Source organism: Pieris rapae, chromosome 8 (assembly GCF_905147795.1).
Source record: "Pieris rapae chromosome 8, ilPieRapa1.1, whole genome shotgun sequence".
Taxonomy (NCBI): Eukaryota; Metazoa; Arthropoda; class Insecta; order Lepidoptera; family Pieridae; genus Pieris; species Pieris rapae.
This window is the reverse complement of record NC_059516.1, coordinates 1,239,072-1,257,118: the sequence shown is the minus strand read 5'-3', so window position 1 is coordinate 1,257,118 and position 18,047 is coordinate 1,239,072. Positions and strand designations below refer to the sequence as shown.

At 31.8% G+C, this 18,047-nt stretch overlaps 1 protein-coding gene and 3 non-coding genes across 4 annotated transcripts in view; 2 read left to right on the top strand and 2 right to left on the bottom strand.

Moving 5' to 3' along the window:
* Positions 1 to 15,509, bottom strand: part of LOC110996645 — a 298,070-nt gene extending 282,561 nt beyond the window's left edge. The window contains exon 1 of the mRNA XM_045629336.1: positions 15,263 to 15,509. Within this exon, the coding sequence (XP_045485292.1) occupies positions 15,263 to 15,300 (38 nt within the window). The 5' untranslated portion in view covers positions 15,301 to 15,509. The remainder of the gene's footprint in view (positions 1 to 15,262) is intronic.
* Positions 787 to 857, top strand: Trnag-gcc. Its single transcript has one exon. It is a non-coding gene; the product is annotated as a tRNA-Gly (tRNA).
* Trnae-cuc lies at positions 1,317 to 1,388 on the bottom strand. Its single transcript has one exon. It is a non-coding gene; the product is annotated as a tRNA-Glu (tRNA).
* Positions 15,510 to 16,015: 506 nt separating the features above from the next.
* Trnag-gcc lies at positions 16,016 to 16,086 on the top strand. Its single transcript has one exon. It is a non-coding gene; the product is annotated as a tRNA-Gly (tRNA).
* Positions 16,087 to 18,047: the final 1,961 nt, after the last annotated feature.

Below are 18,047 nucleotides of genomic sequence, written 5' to 3'. Positions count from 1 at the left end.
AGAAAAAACAGGATTTTTCGCTTTGACCTTTTATCGTGTAACTTCAAGCTCCATGAGCATCAAGAAACCGATCAACCTACTATTTAATACGTTCCTCGTCTATAGCGGAAGGGTTTTCTGCTTTCTTGTTAAATTCTACTTGCAGATACACTCACTGATTCAAAGACAAAGCACGTTTCAGTTTCACCCTTCGTTGTTGACCTTACATCTTCCCTAGACAGTAGTCTAGTCTGTTTTATATTGATTTAATTGGCAACCCTGAAGGAGTTTACTTTTCTGTGGCTTCCCATCTCTGGGATATTGCTAGTCAAAGGAAAACCTCTTGGAGTCGTCTTTAATTTCCTTCAAATGTTCCCACTAATTTGGCTAATTTCCGTATTACTTCCTCGCTTTCGATTTTTTTTTCAATTGACATATATAAATATATGTATATACATATAATGATTTTTTTCATACAATGCTTTATATTATATCACTTTGAGATATATTAATGTTTTATAAGATATATATCTTCCACGACAATCTAATCTAATTATTAATTTACATACACGTATTGTGACCTTAGCGTAGAATAAAAATAAGTTTGCCGTTAACGTAATCAAATAAATTTATATCCAGATTTTAAATGTCCTTAATATTTATTTTAAAGCGTCATGAAGACAACACGACTTAAATAATAGATTTTTATCATTTTTATCATTTCACTTATAAAACGATAAAATAATTCTGATATAGATTGTCTCTCTTAATTCAAACTCATGTTTAATTTCCCTGTAACTTATGTCAGCATCGGTGGTTCAGTGGTAGAATGCTCGCCTGCCACGCGGGCGGCCCGGGTTCGATTCCCGGCCGATGCAGTATTATTTTTTTTTCTTTAAGTTTCGTATATTTCTTATAATTCTCTTTACAATTTTTTATGTATATGTCATTGTGTGAATGTGTCGTTAAATACGTGTAAAAATAAATGTTCTAGTTGGATCGTAACTGGTGACACCTCATCTAGGTCAAACTATAGTTTAAAATTAACTGTTACAAAACGTACACATTGAAATATCGTTTTTAACATTTAGAAAATTAACCTACATAATAGTAGCGTAAACTATACAAATTAATATCATTACCATTATGGAAATAAGTAATTTGCATATACATTCATGTTTTTGTATGTAGTAGCGGACTGTCCTTTGAAAGGACATTTGTTTAAAATTTTGGAAATTTATATAGCCTATATAACTCAGTGATGATATAAAGTTTTACATATGAAATAATTTTAAATTTTATATATACAAGGTATTTAAATAAAAAGCAAAACTATATTCCGATACCGGGAATCGAACCCGAGCCTCCTGGGTGAGAGCCAGGTATCCTAGCCACTAGACCATATCGGATACACAGGTTAGCGCAAATAACTACTATATATTAATCTTAAGAATAAGAAAAATATCTTAGAATTTCCGGACCCGAATTTTAATCAAAATTAAATTTTTATTCAAGACTATTACTATAATTGTAATTTTAGCATGTACATTGAATCATCAACTAGTTATCAAGAATTAAATAGGAATTTTAATGTGACAGTTGTCTGTGGGCAGTAGACTCTAAATTATGTATCTGTGTCAACAATAAAACGAAAAACTCCATAAATCAAAGAACCATAGATTGTATTGTGTAAACGGGGCGTGGGTGATACAAGTTTAGGTATGACGTATTTTCTCATGGCAATAACTATTATGCGCTTATCAAAACTATTTTAATCTTATCATTGATTACGCATATTTAATGTAACCTGGTTAGGAAATTGTTTACCAATGTCTTAAGAGGAAAAATATTTCCATTTTACAAGCTTTTGACTGCCAAAATTTAGTAGCTACCCGTTTTCAACGACTTACTTTTAGAACTCAAAACGTCCCGTTATATAACCTTTTACTTTTTATTTTGGAATATCGCTGTTCACCTGAAGCCTTGACTCAGGTCGGGGTTTGCCAAGTATATCTCTGCTGGAATTGGGTTTTCTTTTTTTTTCTCCTGCGAGACTCGAGAGTTGGCTCGGGCCGCCGCGGGGTGGACAATCGCCTCCAGGACAGAACGGAAGCTCACTGGAGTAGAGAAGTGAAGGACCTCGCCTTCCCTGATGAAGAGGGATTTTACCCATATCTATCTATTTTGCGACGAGCCTTTTACTTTGTTGCTCGTTATTGGATCATCTGGATCTGTCAGAAGACGGGAGGAAATTATATTGTCGGGGTGGGATATCGTATAATATGTTATATAAATAATATAATTTGCGTATATATATGTTAAATAGGCTTCTAGTTTCAGACTACTTTTAACACCTGACAAACTCTTTTTCTTTTGAAGTTTTACGTAATTAACATAGACGTGCAGAGTCTATTGTCAAATTAAGACGTTAGTAATAGATGTGAATGAACTAAAGCTAACTTAATTGTAAACATAAGAAAACCTTGAAACTAGTGAGATTTCGTTGTTTACTCAATTCGTATTCAAATACACGGAACAAGTTAAACACAGAGATATGTATTACCTTGACTAGATTAGCTTTACAGCAATCTATTAAATAAATAATAGTGTATGGTGGACATCGATTTTTTCAGTGGCGATTTTAATATGTGAAGTTTTTAGCAATTTTGCTTTCACACTTTTTTGAGATTTCAGAGGCTATTACTAGCTATTTTACTCTAGAATATGGAAGTTTGCTACATAAAAATCTAGAAGTGAAAGGAGATAGTCATCTGCAAAATTTGTTGTAGAATTTAATCTGTAAAAAATAAAAAAACCGTCATGCCAAATTTTTTTTTCTCCTTCAAGTATCATCTATACATATATGTACATATATCTATCTATACATATATACTCTACTCAGCCCAGGTAAATCCTTTAAAATCAGAACATGTCAACAATTGAAGGTGAAAATGCCTTTTGAGTAAAAAAGTAAGTTGCAAAAAGTAAAAATGTTTAAAATAAAGTGGATCATGATTCAGTGTTTTTTTGTCGTAGCGTTAAATCGGTTTCGCACTGTTTTTGCATTTGTAATGAGGAAGTGAAACTTCCTTGCCTATCTGTCACCCGTGAGTGTTGCTAGTTGGAATAGATTATCTCTCTCTATAGTAAGCTCATGTCTGAGCGTCGTGTTCAGTAACGAAGCATCTAGAGCGGACTATCTGCTTCCACCGGTTTCTGTCCAGCGCTTCCCTTATGACACCGTATAGTTTTGAAGACGATGAGTCTTTCATTTGATTGGTTCATCTGGTTGGTGAACGGCAACGTGATCTTTTGCCTTCTGTGTTACCAACCACGATCAGTTTCTCCAAGTTCTCATCGCCTATGGCCGAAATACGATACATTTCGCTGTAGGCATACGAAGTTGGGTCAGGATTGATGTGTTGATTATTAAATTACTATATTTCTTTCTTAAGCAGCGAGAGGCTCAACTGTTGTTAAGTGAACTCAACGAAACGAAAAAATATTCACTGAAACATTTTGCGCCGTAATATTATTTTTTTGACCGTCTTAAATAATCTGTTAATGAAAGTAATCTCAATATAACATGATTTTAAAACACGCCGTTTCGTATTTAAATATCTTGTTTTTTTTTAAGAATTAAATTCACAAGGGACTTTACATGGATTCAAATCTGGCCGATATAATAAACAAAAGAACGTATTTATTTATGGTTTATAGTTTTCAAATTTAATGCTGTGTTTGTGTCTTGAAAAATAGGTTTTAATTTAATTATATATGTAAGATTTTATTGTTAGCAATCCTTATTTAATAAATACTTCGACATCGTACATATAAAGATAAAAGAAAACGTAGATCAAATATGGCGAAAAAGAAATTTGTAATTGCTCCGTTTCGAGCTCAGTAATTAACGGTTTTACGCTTTTCCTTTCTTTTCTCGCATTGATAATTAAATTTATACAATAGAAAATGACCAAATTATATCATTCACTGTTTATAACACGATAAATGAAAAATATGAGATTAACAACACTCAGAATCGTTCATTTAGAATTAAGAATTACTTATTTGAGTAATTTAGTAAATTATTTCAAAATAATTACAACTACAAATACCAAATACCTTTTTTTCGGGAAACAAACGAGGCTACATGACACTCAAAGGAGCCATCGCAGCCCATGGTCACACATTTTAGAGGTTGCGTTGCCGGCCTGGCAGTTGATTTAATACCTCTCAAACGGAGAGTACAACAAACAGTTTAAGGGGTTTTAATCGATATTTAGGTTTTCGAAGTTTACTATTCACAGATATTATCACTACCGTGTTTTGCGTATGTACATACATACATAAAAGGCAAGGAGAATGTGTGGTCCAACTACTGCGAAGGTCAATTATTCTTTCCTGTTTCTTTATGAACCGATGAACGCTATGAAAGGATTAATCATTTGTGATTAATGAATGCTATTTATAAGTTTTGTAACGGATGAAGATTTCGAGATAAAAACCACTTGTTTTACTGGGACGGTAATCCTTTAGATACAACGCTAAATATGTATGTAAAAAAAATGTTTTTTTTCGTAGGATTTTTTTTAATAGAACAGGGAGCAACAGGCAGACTCATCTGATATTAACTGATACTGTATTGGACACTCTCAATGCCAGAGGGCTAGCGAGTACGTTGCCGGCCTTTAAATAAATGTAAAACACGAATGTGTTTGAATATATTTTGGTTTAGCTTCAATGCAAATTATGCAAATGTTGATTTCTTTTTATTCATTCTTTTTCCACCTTACCAAAGAGGGTGTGAGGAAGTATTTTAGAAAGCGGAAGACTGACTTCATTTAGTAATAACAATTTCCTTTTTCTTTAACATATTAAGTTGTTTGTGGTTTAATGTTTAATTTTTAGTTTCCATTTTTTATCTATTAATGTACATATGTTTATGTTTCATATATTTTGTTTAAAAATGCAATCCGTTTTGGCTTTAATCTTGTCTTAGCGATACGTAATAATCATCACTATGATGACCGTGATGTCACAGATTTATGAAATGTTAAATTTTTATTGGTCATCTATTTGTTTCCGAACCAATTCGACTTAGGATTCTTTAAATACGGTACCAATTCTTAAAAGGCCGGCAACACACACGAGCTGTCTGAGATTGAGTGAGCGGCGGTGTTTCAAAATCAGCTAAGTATTATTTTACGGTGGTATTAAAAAAACTTTAAATATTACGCATGTTTCCTTTCAACGATTATGACTAATAATAATTATAAGATAAATTATTTAACTCGCACCTATTTTGTAACATGTCACCTTAAACCCCGCCTTTACCTAACAAATTAACAACGACTGGCCTTAGCATAATAATGCCAACTATATAAAAGCACTAGCGACCCGCCCCGGCTTCGCACGGGTGCAATGCTGATACTAAATACACTACAGAAAATTTGTGAACGTTGTATATAAAAATGTGGGTTATCCATAAGACATAGACATATACCATCACGGACTTTTCTGTATACCTTTTCAATGTGTACAATACTTAGCACATTATTTTGATAAAACTCGTAGGGTTCAGCCTGCGTTTGCAATGTAAGCGGAAAAAATGTAATTATTTACGACATCACATTAGAAACCTCAAAAATAACAGTACTTCTCCACTATTTAATGGATGTTATTATACATATAAACCTTCCTCTTGAATCACTCTATCTATTAAAAAACCGCATGAAAATCCGTTGCGTAGTTTCAAAGATTTAAGCATACAAAGGGACATAGGGACAGAGAAAGCGACTTTGTTTTATAATATTGTAGTGTTTCGTGTAGTGATGAAGACAATGTTCCGCAGCTCAGAAAGTTCGCAAGAAGATTGATTTGTGCGTTTGGAATTAATTATAAATGCGAACAGTTATCTTTATTGATGAGAGTCAATCAACGCATAACTTGGAAAATCATTTACGTATTTGTATCAGTGGAAAGGATATAAATTCCGATGGATTAGTTTCCCAAATTCCAGCTCAAATGTCTAATTGATTACGGTGTATTAAAATTTCGTAGTTTGTAACATTTTCAAATTTAACGATTTAACTATAGTGTACCATGTTTTTTTTCGAGTATCTTCGTTTATAGTCGTATATTTTCGTTTACTTTCGTTTGTTTTCGTGTATTTCCGTTTATCTTCGTTTATTTTCGTTTATCTTCGTGTATTTTCGTGTATTTTCGTTAATTTTCGTGCATTTTCGTGTATTTTCGTTTACCATCGTTAATTTTCGTTTATCTTCGTTTATTTTCGTTTATTTTCGTTTGTTTTCGTTTATTTTCGTGTATTTTCGATATTTTCGTTTACCTTCGTTAATCTTCGTGCATTTTCGTTTATCTTCGTTTACCTTCGTTAATTTTCGTTAATTTTCGTTTATTTTCGTGTATTTTCGTTTATTTTCGTGTATTTTCGTTTATTTTCGTTTATTTTCGTTTATCTTCGTTTATTTTTAAGTATAATTAATAATAATATTATTTCAGTCGCCAAGAAACATAAATATCATAATCAATATTATTATTTTTTTGTTATCACCGTCTCGATCTGAAACTGTTTAACACCAACAGATAAATTAATTTAACTATAGATAGAATATATATTTTAACGTCTTTCAAATCACATTTCATTAAAATTACAAAAACCTATTTTTTTTAATTTATATACCAGCTACCACAAATTTATAATACTAATAGTTTCAATTTTATAAAGTTTATAAAACACAACATTGCCAGTATAAAAGATAACTATTATCAGAAGACTACTAAATCAAAACACTTACAGAAATCTTCACTTCATTAGCCTATCTGATAGATTGAGTATTTATTAAATTGCACAAGTAAGCGATTGCAATTTACGTATGCAGTCGTGCCCACCGCGGGGCATGCGCAATCTTGTTGCACAGATTAATACAAAAATACCTAGAGAAAATACCATAGAGTATACAAATCATAGATTATTATCGGGGCTTGCTGAATAAAAGTATAGACTTTATAAATTTAAAAAAGGAAGAAAAATGTCACAACAAATTGCTTACTTGAATTCTTTTGAAAAAAGTAATACTGGGTAATAATAAAGAATTCAAAAACGTTCTTCATTCTCTTAATTATGACAACTATATAAGCAATTCAGATTTCTGGTTTTCGAGTGACATTAAAAACCCATTGTGAATAACATTAATTTAATTATCCACAGACGATTAATTTATTCTAACGTCAAACTACTGACCATAACATCCCTGATAAAAAAATCGAAAAGGGTGGCCACACAGCGTGAAACACTGCATACGAGAGGGCCAATTTTCAATTAAAATCACTGCAGGTGGTCCCGCCAGAGGGCAGCACTAGCAATCTCATAGGGCTGTCAAAAGTGATCTGTCTTTGAGAAATTCTTAGGTACTTTTACCATACATTTACGATAGTTAACACATACGTCAATATGTTAATTGCATATTATTTTGATTCTCAGACATATACTTTTTATAGATATTTATAATATAATATTTTTCTTAAAAAATTAATATGTGTATTGCAATGCTTTACTATAGCTTTCTTTGTCTTTCCATTACAGATTAAAAACGATTTGTCAGTAAGAACAAGTAAGTACAAAAGAGTATTTTCAGTCAGAATGTAATTATACTAAATTAGTTTTTATGAATAAAAGGGCCAGTTATGTGTGTAATTATATCGATGTATGCGTGAGATGAGGCTTCATTATTATAATTTCAAAAGTTGTTTTGTAAACTGTATTATTACGGTGACATCAATGGGGTACATCAGAAGAGAGATGTGTGACACGGTAATAGAAGAGTCAAGAAATTAAACCTAAACCAGCCGGTGAGCTGCAGCGTATTGCAGCTAAAAACCGGTGGCACAGGACAGGAAGTGGTGGAAGTTTCTCGTTTCGAAGGCCAAGACACAAGTTGCAATGCCAATATGAATGAATTATTTATTACTAACTTTTATTGAAACCTCCCACAACCTTCGTTCACTAAATAGGTGATATCATAGTTCTAAAATCTGTATAAATAAAAATGAATCGCAAAATATGTTGCAAAGCACTAAACTCGGAGATAGTTGGAATGGAATTTGAATATTTGTTTGTATTTAATATTTTTAACTCTGAAAAAGGTTTTTGTGGAGCGAAAAAAATTAAAAATAAAGAAATATTTAGTACTTGGGTTTTTATTCTGGAAAATCGAAGTCTTTATGGGGTAGCATAGCTAGTCTAAGAAAAAAAGATCTATTTATTTATAAACAAACCTAAACATAACAATCAAATGTACAATATTTTTTAAAATTTTCTTTACCTACTAGTATAGGTATATAAGTAATAATAAAAATTATAAAAAAAAATTAAACAAATTTAAAAACGTTGGTGTCTGTGACAGAATACCTTCAACGCTGCCAGCATTTCCTCACTGTAGTGCGATAGTTATTCGTTAAGCGTGGAAAGTATCAGCTCTGGGATGACCAGTACTATCTACCAGGTTAAATTTTTAATTAGCGCCTGAACTGGAACACCACGACCCAAGAGTCTTTAATCCAAAGGAACAAAATCGAAGTTGGAGGAAAGGAGTAAAAAACATATTACCAAAACGGTGTCAGCGTGGGCAGCTATTTTATAAAAATATCATAAAGAACATAACTGGTCATGTCGTAACAAGGTTATGTATTAAAAAATGTTTGTGTTTACAAATAAATTTGCATAAATTAAATTTAAAGTGGCAACCCTAGACAAGGGCGGCGTAATTACCTATTTGAACATAATAAAGTTATGTTATATTATTTGATATTTTAATCATAGTTTCAATAGTGTTTTTATCATCTGTAGGAAGTGTGTGGTAAATCTATTACCACACTGATTACGTACTATTATACTATATATTAACTAATATAGTTTTTGTCGTAATATATGTAGGCAATTTAGCTGTGACACGCCTTGATAGAAGATATTTTCATCAATTTTTTTTTTTTAATAAGTTTATAATAGCTGACTAGACACCATGATAACGTCGAACTTTCAAATTTCTTGCTTGTAAAATCTGAGAATAAAATTAAAATAATTAAATCAACACAAATAACGAATATTACAGCATGTTTGTACTATTTTGTTTGTAAAAGGAGGTAAAGAAGGCTTACCTGCTGTTAAGCGATACCGGTGCCCAAGGACACTCTCAATGCTGGAGGACTCGCGAGTGCGTTGCTGGCCTTTTAAAAATTAGGAACCGTCATATGCTTGATTTGTCTGGTTTTGGTTTCTCCAACGTTGGAGATAGCGTATACTTCTTCGTGTTTACAATGATATATATATTGTTTTATTCATAAACTATATGAATAATTGGAAATAATTTTGTAATATTGTTTTTACCTACTGTTTATTGAATTTAGTTTATTATTACCTTTTGAAAATAAAGGCTTTTGTTATATTTATAAGGTTATTGTTATTTACTAAACTGAAGATGTGTCACCCGTTAGCTCATCAGCCCTGGTGCGCAAGTGGCCAGAAATAGGCTGTATTTATAAAAAAATTGAATCTAAAAGCCCGGCAACGCATCTTAAAGCCTAAAGCCAAAAAATATAGTTAACTTGTTATAATCAAAGAATCCTTATCAAGTGAAGTGCAATGGCGCCTCGTTATCTTATCAGAGTTTCTGATTATCCATGTGAACGATTTACTTAAAGGTCAATGATTTAACTTTAATGTTCCTATTTTCTAAGTCCATAACACATTTGTTTAAATGAATTACATTTACTCTTTTACAGAACAAACGGGCAGAAGGCTCTCCTGGTGCCAAGTGATGCATCCCCGCCGCATATGGACACTCAATGCCAGAGGGCTCGCGAGTGCCTTGCCGGGCTTTAAAAACTTAGTACGCTCTTTACTTGAAGAATTAGGTCCTATTCCTAGGTCGAGTTGAATTTTCAATTGAATTAATATCTTGATGGTTCTTTATTATTTACTTTATTAATTATTAATTCAAGTATGAAGCTCCATTGAAATCGCAACGTTGTGGCGATGTGTAATCTTGAAGTCGCACTATTTATGGAAATCAATTGTTTATGAATTATTTTCCAATCAAGAATTATATTGTAGCCTTTTCATTGGCTGATAATAGATGTGGCTTAAATAAATAATACAATGAACGCGAAAATGCATTTCAAATACTGTTGATTCCATTTTTGATGTATTCTTGTTGTGGTGGTAGCTACAGGTCACAAAAGAAAAAAAAGAAAAAGAGGTCACACACGTTATTAGGTATTCAGATTTGTAATAAAGTAAAAAAAATCTTGACTTTATTATCGATCTTTTTTGGCCATAGGTACATAGGTTTTGAAGTAGTCATCAAAAATAACACTATTACGTCAGTTAATTAAATTAATTTTCCGAAATTGAACCTGAATTTCCTTTATATTATTGTTGTAGCAAGAAATCCTCTCACGAGGTCCTGATTAAGTTGTTGTATGTAATCACGAAGTACTGGTAGTTAATCTTAGCTGAGGAATTGTAACAACATAAGTGTGGTACAACAAATTGGACGATAGTTTGCGGAAGGCCGTAGTACTTTTATCGTTTTTAGTATCGGACCGTTTTCGCACTACTGCGATAACGAGCTCTACAAATTGTTCAGGTTAATATGAAGTTCTATTTACAATTTGAATTTGCCGCCTATTTGACAATTGTCAGAACTTGACATACATTTATGTAAAAGGTACATACAAAAATATGACGGCATGCCAAAAAAAGTTAAATAAAAGTTATTTTTTGGAACAAAAAAGAAACCTTTAAAACTAATTCAACGGAATAAGATACAATACAACTTGTGTACTTAGTCTACTCTGTTTGCAACATTATCTTGGGCATACTACGTTTTATTAAATTATTTTTGAGATTTAAAGTCATAGTTATTGAATAATTACAATATACTACAAATCAAAAGCTATAATAAACGAGAAAGAATCGAAGAATATCTAATTCTCAACAGCTGAAATATATTAATATTTTTTTATTTAGTTAGGATTTTATTCTGGAATGTGAACAATTTCTGTGTGGCCAACATTTCGATAAGTTGGTTTGTAACTACTAAAAAGTTTGTCCAAATTAAAATAATTTTGATCAAAACTGTTGTCAACGCGAACTCCTAAATCCGCTCAGCTTCTTAAATTTATATTTAAAATCGTTTAGTAAACTACATAATAATAAAGTACTGTAATTCAAGTTAAGCAATTAAAATAAAGCAATAAGTTTTTATTATAAGTGGGTGTTTATCGTGTTTTTATAAGATAAATTTGGACCTCAAGTGCGGTTATTCGAGTATCGGCCATAACAAAGATGTCAGACATAATTCATAGTGTTTTGTAATGCGTAGGTTTAACGAGTTTCATAATTATTAGATTATGTATTATAATGTTGAAACCTTCGGTGAAAGTATATATTTATCGAAACACTGATAGATCTGTGAAATATGTATTCATCAATAATTTAATCTAAGATACATAATACATAAACTTCGATATAATCCAAGTTGTATTTTTTTATTTAGTTACCCAGCAATAGATTTAAGTTGGCACTTGGCACCTGGTAGATGGTACTGCTGAACCCAGAGCTGGTGCATCCCTCGCGAGCAAACGCTAGCGTAAAAGGTACACTGCCAACAGGACCAAACCTCTTTTGTTAAAATTTGTTTTTGTTAATTTTTTAATGTTTTTATCATTACTATGTAAGTTATAAAAATATTAAATACTATATATTTTATTGAAATTAATACTAATAAACATAATATTAGTTATTAAAAAAAATATTTATATAGAACTACTTAATATTATTATTTTTGTTTTCAACTTCCTCACAATCGAGTAGCCTGCGATAGCAAAGTACACAAATCACAAGGGAATGCTTAGTAGAAGTCGCTTGAATCCTTCAAGCATCCGCTACTATGCATCTTATATAAAAAAAATATGTAAGAATAAAGATAATAATACGACTCGGCGTAAGGTCTCCCCGGAGCTTCTGAAAATGTCCACAGAGGCTTTTTTTTCATCACAGTTTTACTGTGAAAATCCGACATTATCTGTGTACCGGCAGATCGTCATACCATAAGAAATATTAGGATAAGATCTTGGGTTAAGCGTACGACCAACTAAGCTATAGAAGATAAGCCACTCCTTATACGGAAATTGTATTCGTTTTTACAAATCCCAAGCGGTTTAAGAGAATTATAACTAAATAAATTCAAAGCCATCGTTGAACGTAAATTAATCAATAAAGCTTTTTATACATTTGACGAATATTTAAATGATCCTTATCCTTGGGATTAATTTGCTCCAATTCAAACAATTTTTTATGACTCAAAACTTAGCGATTAAAAAAAATGGCGGAACGTTTCTTGCCCACTCTACGCCCTTGACTTGCGAAATGGTAATAAATGTAAATTTAGAATTAATTTAACTTCTTTTCTGACTTTCATAAGTGTACTAGTGTTTACTTATATGAGTAAAGTTATTTTGACTTTAACTTAGCGCTTAGTGTGACTTAAACGTCAAAAATGTATTGGTATTTGACATGTCATAAACAATGTATTGAATAAGGCTGTCTTACTTTAAAAGTAAAACCTCTTTTCACGCTTAACATTTTCTATTTTGCTTTTTATCGATTATTTCAGACATTGTCTTTTATCCATTGTTTCATTTTGTGTCGCAACCCATTGTCTATGTTACGAAATATTCACTATTTCTCACTACTCTCCATTATAGACAATATTCTAGAAAATATTCTATATTCAATTTCAAATTTAGAATATTTAACAGGATTTTAAATTGTATGCGTACAATGAGTAAGGGGTAATTGCAACCGTTTCAATAATTACAGATAGAGATCCAATAATCAAAAACATAAACTAAAAAAAACAAGTTTCCTTCCCATAAAATGGAGATTCATGTTTAGTTTCTTGTATACCATAGCTACTTTCACAGCGTTATGACGGTATTCTACTGTGGGTTGATGCTGCAGAGGTTCAATCCATATTTGTGCTGCAGAAGCGGGTAATTCGTGGGGAGTTGTTGTATTTTCCAAGGGAGTTGGTACGGAATAAGTTTAAGTTGACCTAATATATTTTTTAATCCTTGTTGTATTAAAACCATTGGTGACTTTTACCAGTACAATACTTGAAACAGAACAAATGTAAGCGTACAATCAACCACTCCTTATATGGAAATTGTATTTCTTTTTACAACAAACTCCCAAGCGAAATTAGAGAATTATCCCTGAATAAATTCAAAGCTCTCGTTAAACCTAAATTAATCAATTAAGCGTTTTATAAATTTGATGAATACTTAAATTATCTTAATCCTTGGGATTAAGATACCTACACAGGTAACATAATGTACACTTATGAACGTCAAAAAAAAGAAATATACATTAAATGCTTCTAATTTTACATTTACTACTACTACTACTAGTTTACAAATCAAGGGCGTAGAACGGAAGAACTGGCATTAAACTCTCCGCCACTCTTTTTAATCGCCATATTTTTTTCTTTTACACAACGTTTATACTATACGAAGATACACTGGTATTGTATTTTATTAACATAACTTTTATAAATTTAAAGAAAACACCTTTTAACGGATTGTAGCTATGTATAAACTTATAATTATTTAACATAATTTATTTTTTTCCGACGTTTCGCGTGCTTTTTTAGTAAATCCGTTAAAAAGGTGTTTTCTTTAAATTATACTGCTTAGTGAATTTAAAATCATTGAATAATAAAAATAACCTTTCATTCGTGATTTACATGAAAAACACTTGCTGACAACCAGCAATTTGATATGTTATGATTAGTTTTATAAACAATTTCACCAACTCTATATTGAGCTGGCATACTTAATATTCACTGACTAAGTACTTTATAAAGACGTTGCTAGGTATCTTGTACTTATTATAATTAAATGTAATTTGACGCCGGGACTTTTTCGCCGCCATTAAGCAAGAAAAGAGCGTACAAATTCCTAAAAGGCCGGCAACGTACTCGCGCCCTCTGGCATTGAGAGTGTCCATGGGCGGCGGTATTTCTTAATATCAGGTGAGCCTCCTGCCCGTTTTCCCCCTGTTCTATAAAAAAAAGCAAGCATCAAGCGTAATAACATTTTTTTACTTAAATGTTTCTGATTGGTAGCTTATTAGCGATTCGCTGGTAGCTGGTAACATACGGCGAAGACTTTATGAATTATTTAGTAACCATTTGTTAACGTAATTAAATCAGGCTACAGATTATGTTAGTGTGAGGCATTTGAATAAATTGAATATCAATAATATACCAATATACATGACGGCGTGGCCATTTTTGGAAATGTCAAAATACCTGTGTCAAGCAGATGTTTGTTCTTACACCTGCCACTGCTAGACAAACGAAAATAGAAGACAGGTGTTTGTTAGGTATAATAATAATTACAACTATACATACTAGTTAATGTATGCCTAATTAGTTGGTCAAACGACTAACCATACACGGAAATTTGAAAGATATATTTATGTACACATAGATCTTATAATAAACAGTTAACAATACTAGTGACTTGTTTTTATAGCTTGAAGTTGTATGTTACATAGCTGAACCGACAAACGTTTGTATTGCCATGTAAAAATAACTATATATTCTAAATAAAAAATAAGGGTTTATCTTAAAGTGGTGAAAAGTACGGGTTGTATATATTTTTGTTTGCTGTAACATTAAAGAATGAAAAAAAAAATATTGTCTTAGAAATAAAAAGATTTGTTTTTGGGGTGGATCACTGAGGAGTTTGAAAGATAGATAGTAGCCGATTCTCAGACTAACTGAATATGCATAAAACATTTCATAAGAATCGGTCGAGCCGTATCGAAGGAGTACGGGAACGAACATTGTGACACGAGAATTTTTTATAGTAAGTATTTCGCATCTCTAGTTACTATACCTAATTAGTTTTATACGTATAGGCGGGAATATTTTTAAGCTGATCATAGACAAGTTTAACAGTTGACTAATTTGATTGGTTCAAAGGAATAGTTATTCGTGTAATATATCATTACGGGATTTACGGGAAAACGATAAAAAAATAAATAAACAAGAATTAATTAAATATTTATTATCACTACTTCAGTACGCAAGCGGCTCGAACCGCAGTTTTTTTGGTAAGGTATAATATAATGTTAAACAAAGTACATAATATATATATCGCCATCAAAGTAAATAAATGAAATAAACATTACCTTTTCGGTTTCCATCTTTTCATTAATACTCCAAACATCTTATTCAGCTTGTAACTTGAATAAAAACACTTCACAACACTTACGATTGCTTTAATTTAACGCAAACTCACACTTAATCATCCAAATAACAGTTTACACCTATAATAACTATAATTTATTAATTATTAATAACGATAATTGACGTTTAAGACTCAAATACGCGTATCGCGCGATCGATTGGAAACGATAAATAAAACACATGCGATTCTCATCGCACACGCGAGAGAACTAAATTGTGGATTGTGATTTTGTATGAAGAACGTCGCTTCACGCCTGTCTAGTTGTGCAACGAGTTGGTCGATAGATTGATCAACAGCTGATTTTCCGATAATTTCGAATATAAAGTACATTGCTATACTGGCATATTTTATAAATGAAATATATTTACAATGTTATTTGTGTAATTATAAATTAACTTCCTTCTCTTGTTTCATACTAAGAGCAGTAATATACATGTATCATTGAATAATCCTTTATTCTTGGTTTTCCCCAAAAATAATACATACTACATATACATGAGCTTAGTACAGGTGAACGATCTATCTGTCAACAAATTTAATACACTTGTGTAAATAAGTATTTTGACACCAAAATGGAAATTGTTTTGTCACACTTGTTCTAACAGTATTAGATAATAATATGTATTTGTAAAACATTCCATTCGTATAGTGATAGACTTTGAAAATGATTGTAAATTTCCAACAGATGTAACAAGCATCGGTGGTTCAGTGGTAGAATGCTCGCCTGCCACGCGGGCGGCCCGGGTTCGATTCCCGGCCGATGCAGCTTTTTGTATTTTTTTATTGATTCAAAAAAATAGTAGTTACTTAAAAAACATATTTAAGAAAATTCATCGCCAAAAGTTGCTTAACAGTTTTAAAACATATTTTTTACAAGTCTCGTATAATTATCTCGCATATGAATTTATAATCTTTCATCATGCTTCCATAGTATGCATGCTACAGTGCTTCTCCATGAAAGCGTGACGTTCCTCATATCTGCACGGTCTGTTGGCTTAAGTGTACCATATTGCGGTTATACCACAACTATGACCAGAAGTATTTAGCACATAGCGATTTCATTAGCTTGGAACTTTGGATAAATACATAAATATCCTTTTTACAGTCGCTTTAATTACTTTTGTTTCTTATATACATAAGTCTTTTCTTCTGTCAGGGGGCAAACTGACAGGAATCTTAGACAAATTGTGTGGACTGATATAATTATATATGCACAGTTTCAGTCCTTACATACCAATAATTGTCTAATATCGAATTTATTGGACGACTAATCACGGGGAGTTATTTTATTTTTATTTTTTGGCAAATGTTTACTTAGGCCAGTTTCAAGTACATGGGAGTTAATCTTAATAGCTACCGTATTTGATTATTACTTAAATTGAAAGATAATAAATTGTTGCCGTTGAATTACCAGTATCGAAATCAATACAATACTGTTCTATTAAAATAAATCTTATCGTTGCATTATACTGTCAATTATAAAATATCAAAACTGGCGATTATCGTATTATAGATTTTATCATATTGACAGCTGTATGCCGTGGCTGCTCTAGATTCTTTAGGAATGCCATTTTATTTGCTTGGACTTTCTCCTCTGTGTTTAATCGCTTTTTTTTACAGCGGCAATGAAAATTCTTTAGATCCCGATAATTTTCGAAGTAAAAACCATAGGTGTTTTGCCTTGTTACATTTTTCTCTTTTTTATTACTGCTGATAGAGTTTTAATGCAGATTGCAAGGGTTAAATTTTGTAAGACAAAATCTTGGCGATCAAAATTAGTGAGTTCTACTTTTTATCCACGCCCATGGTTGTACTTTCTTGTACTCTCAATGCGAGATAATGGGAGCATAAATACTCATTGTAAAATTTGTTGTAGTTGGGAAATCCTCTGCAGTAGAAGAAAAGTGGCGTAAGAATCCCCTGGCAATTTTATTTTGGTTTCAAGGTTTATAAGTATACCATGTTAAATATACTAATGAATTTTATTTTTATTATTATAATTAACATACCGAAATAATTACGCCGCATGCAGTCTTCATATTGTATATAGCGGTGGTAATTAAATTTACTAACAGTATTTTAGGTGTAAAAACTTAAACTTATAGAACTTGTAGCGGTCATGAACCATAGAGGATAAATAAATAAAAATGCGATGTACGAAGAAAGCAATGCGCAAAGCGAATTGAGTTAAGATGTTTAGTTCTAGGGATTTTTATTTGACATAACCAAAGTATGGGAACCTATTTTCATTTAATCTGGTAACTGCACTTCACTCACATAATCTGTACCCCTCGTCCTAATTCTTCGTGTACTTTTTGGTACCGTCGTTGTAACTGTTGATTTTTCTGTAGTTACTTCACTTGTGATTTCTTCTGTTGTAGGTTTTTCTGTTTCTATTTCTGTGGTATGTTTTTCGGTAGTTGCCTGCGTAGTTGTAACTTCTTCAGTGGTTATAACTTTTTCTGTTGTGATTTCTTCTGTTGTGACTTCTTCTGTTATGACTTCTTCTGTTGTGACTTCTTCTGTTGTTGATTCTTTAGTTACTACTATTACTGTAGTCATTTCGAGAGTAGTTTCTTCCTTATTCGTTGACGGTGTCATTGGTAAAGTGGTATTAATTTCATCCAATAATTTTAATTTTTTGGCAGTTGTTGAGTTAGGTACCAAAAAGTTCGACAGAACTTCATCTATATCGTCGAATTCTTCTTCTGTCAGCTTAAGCACTT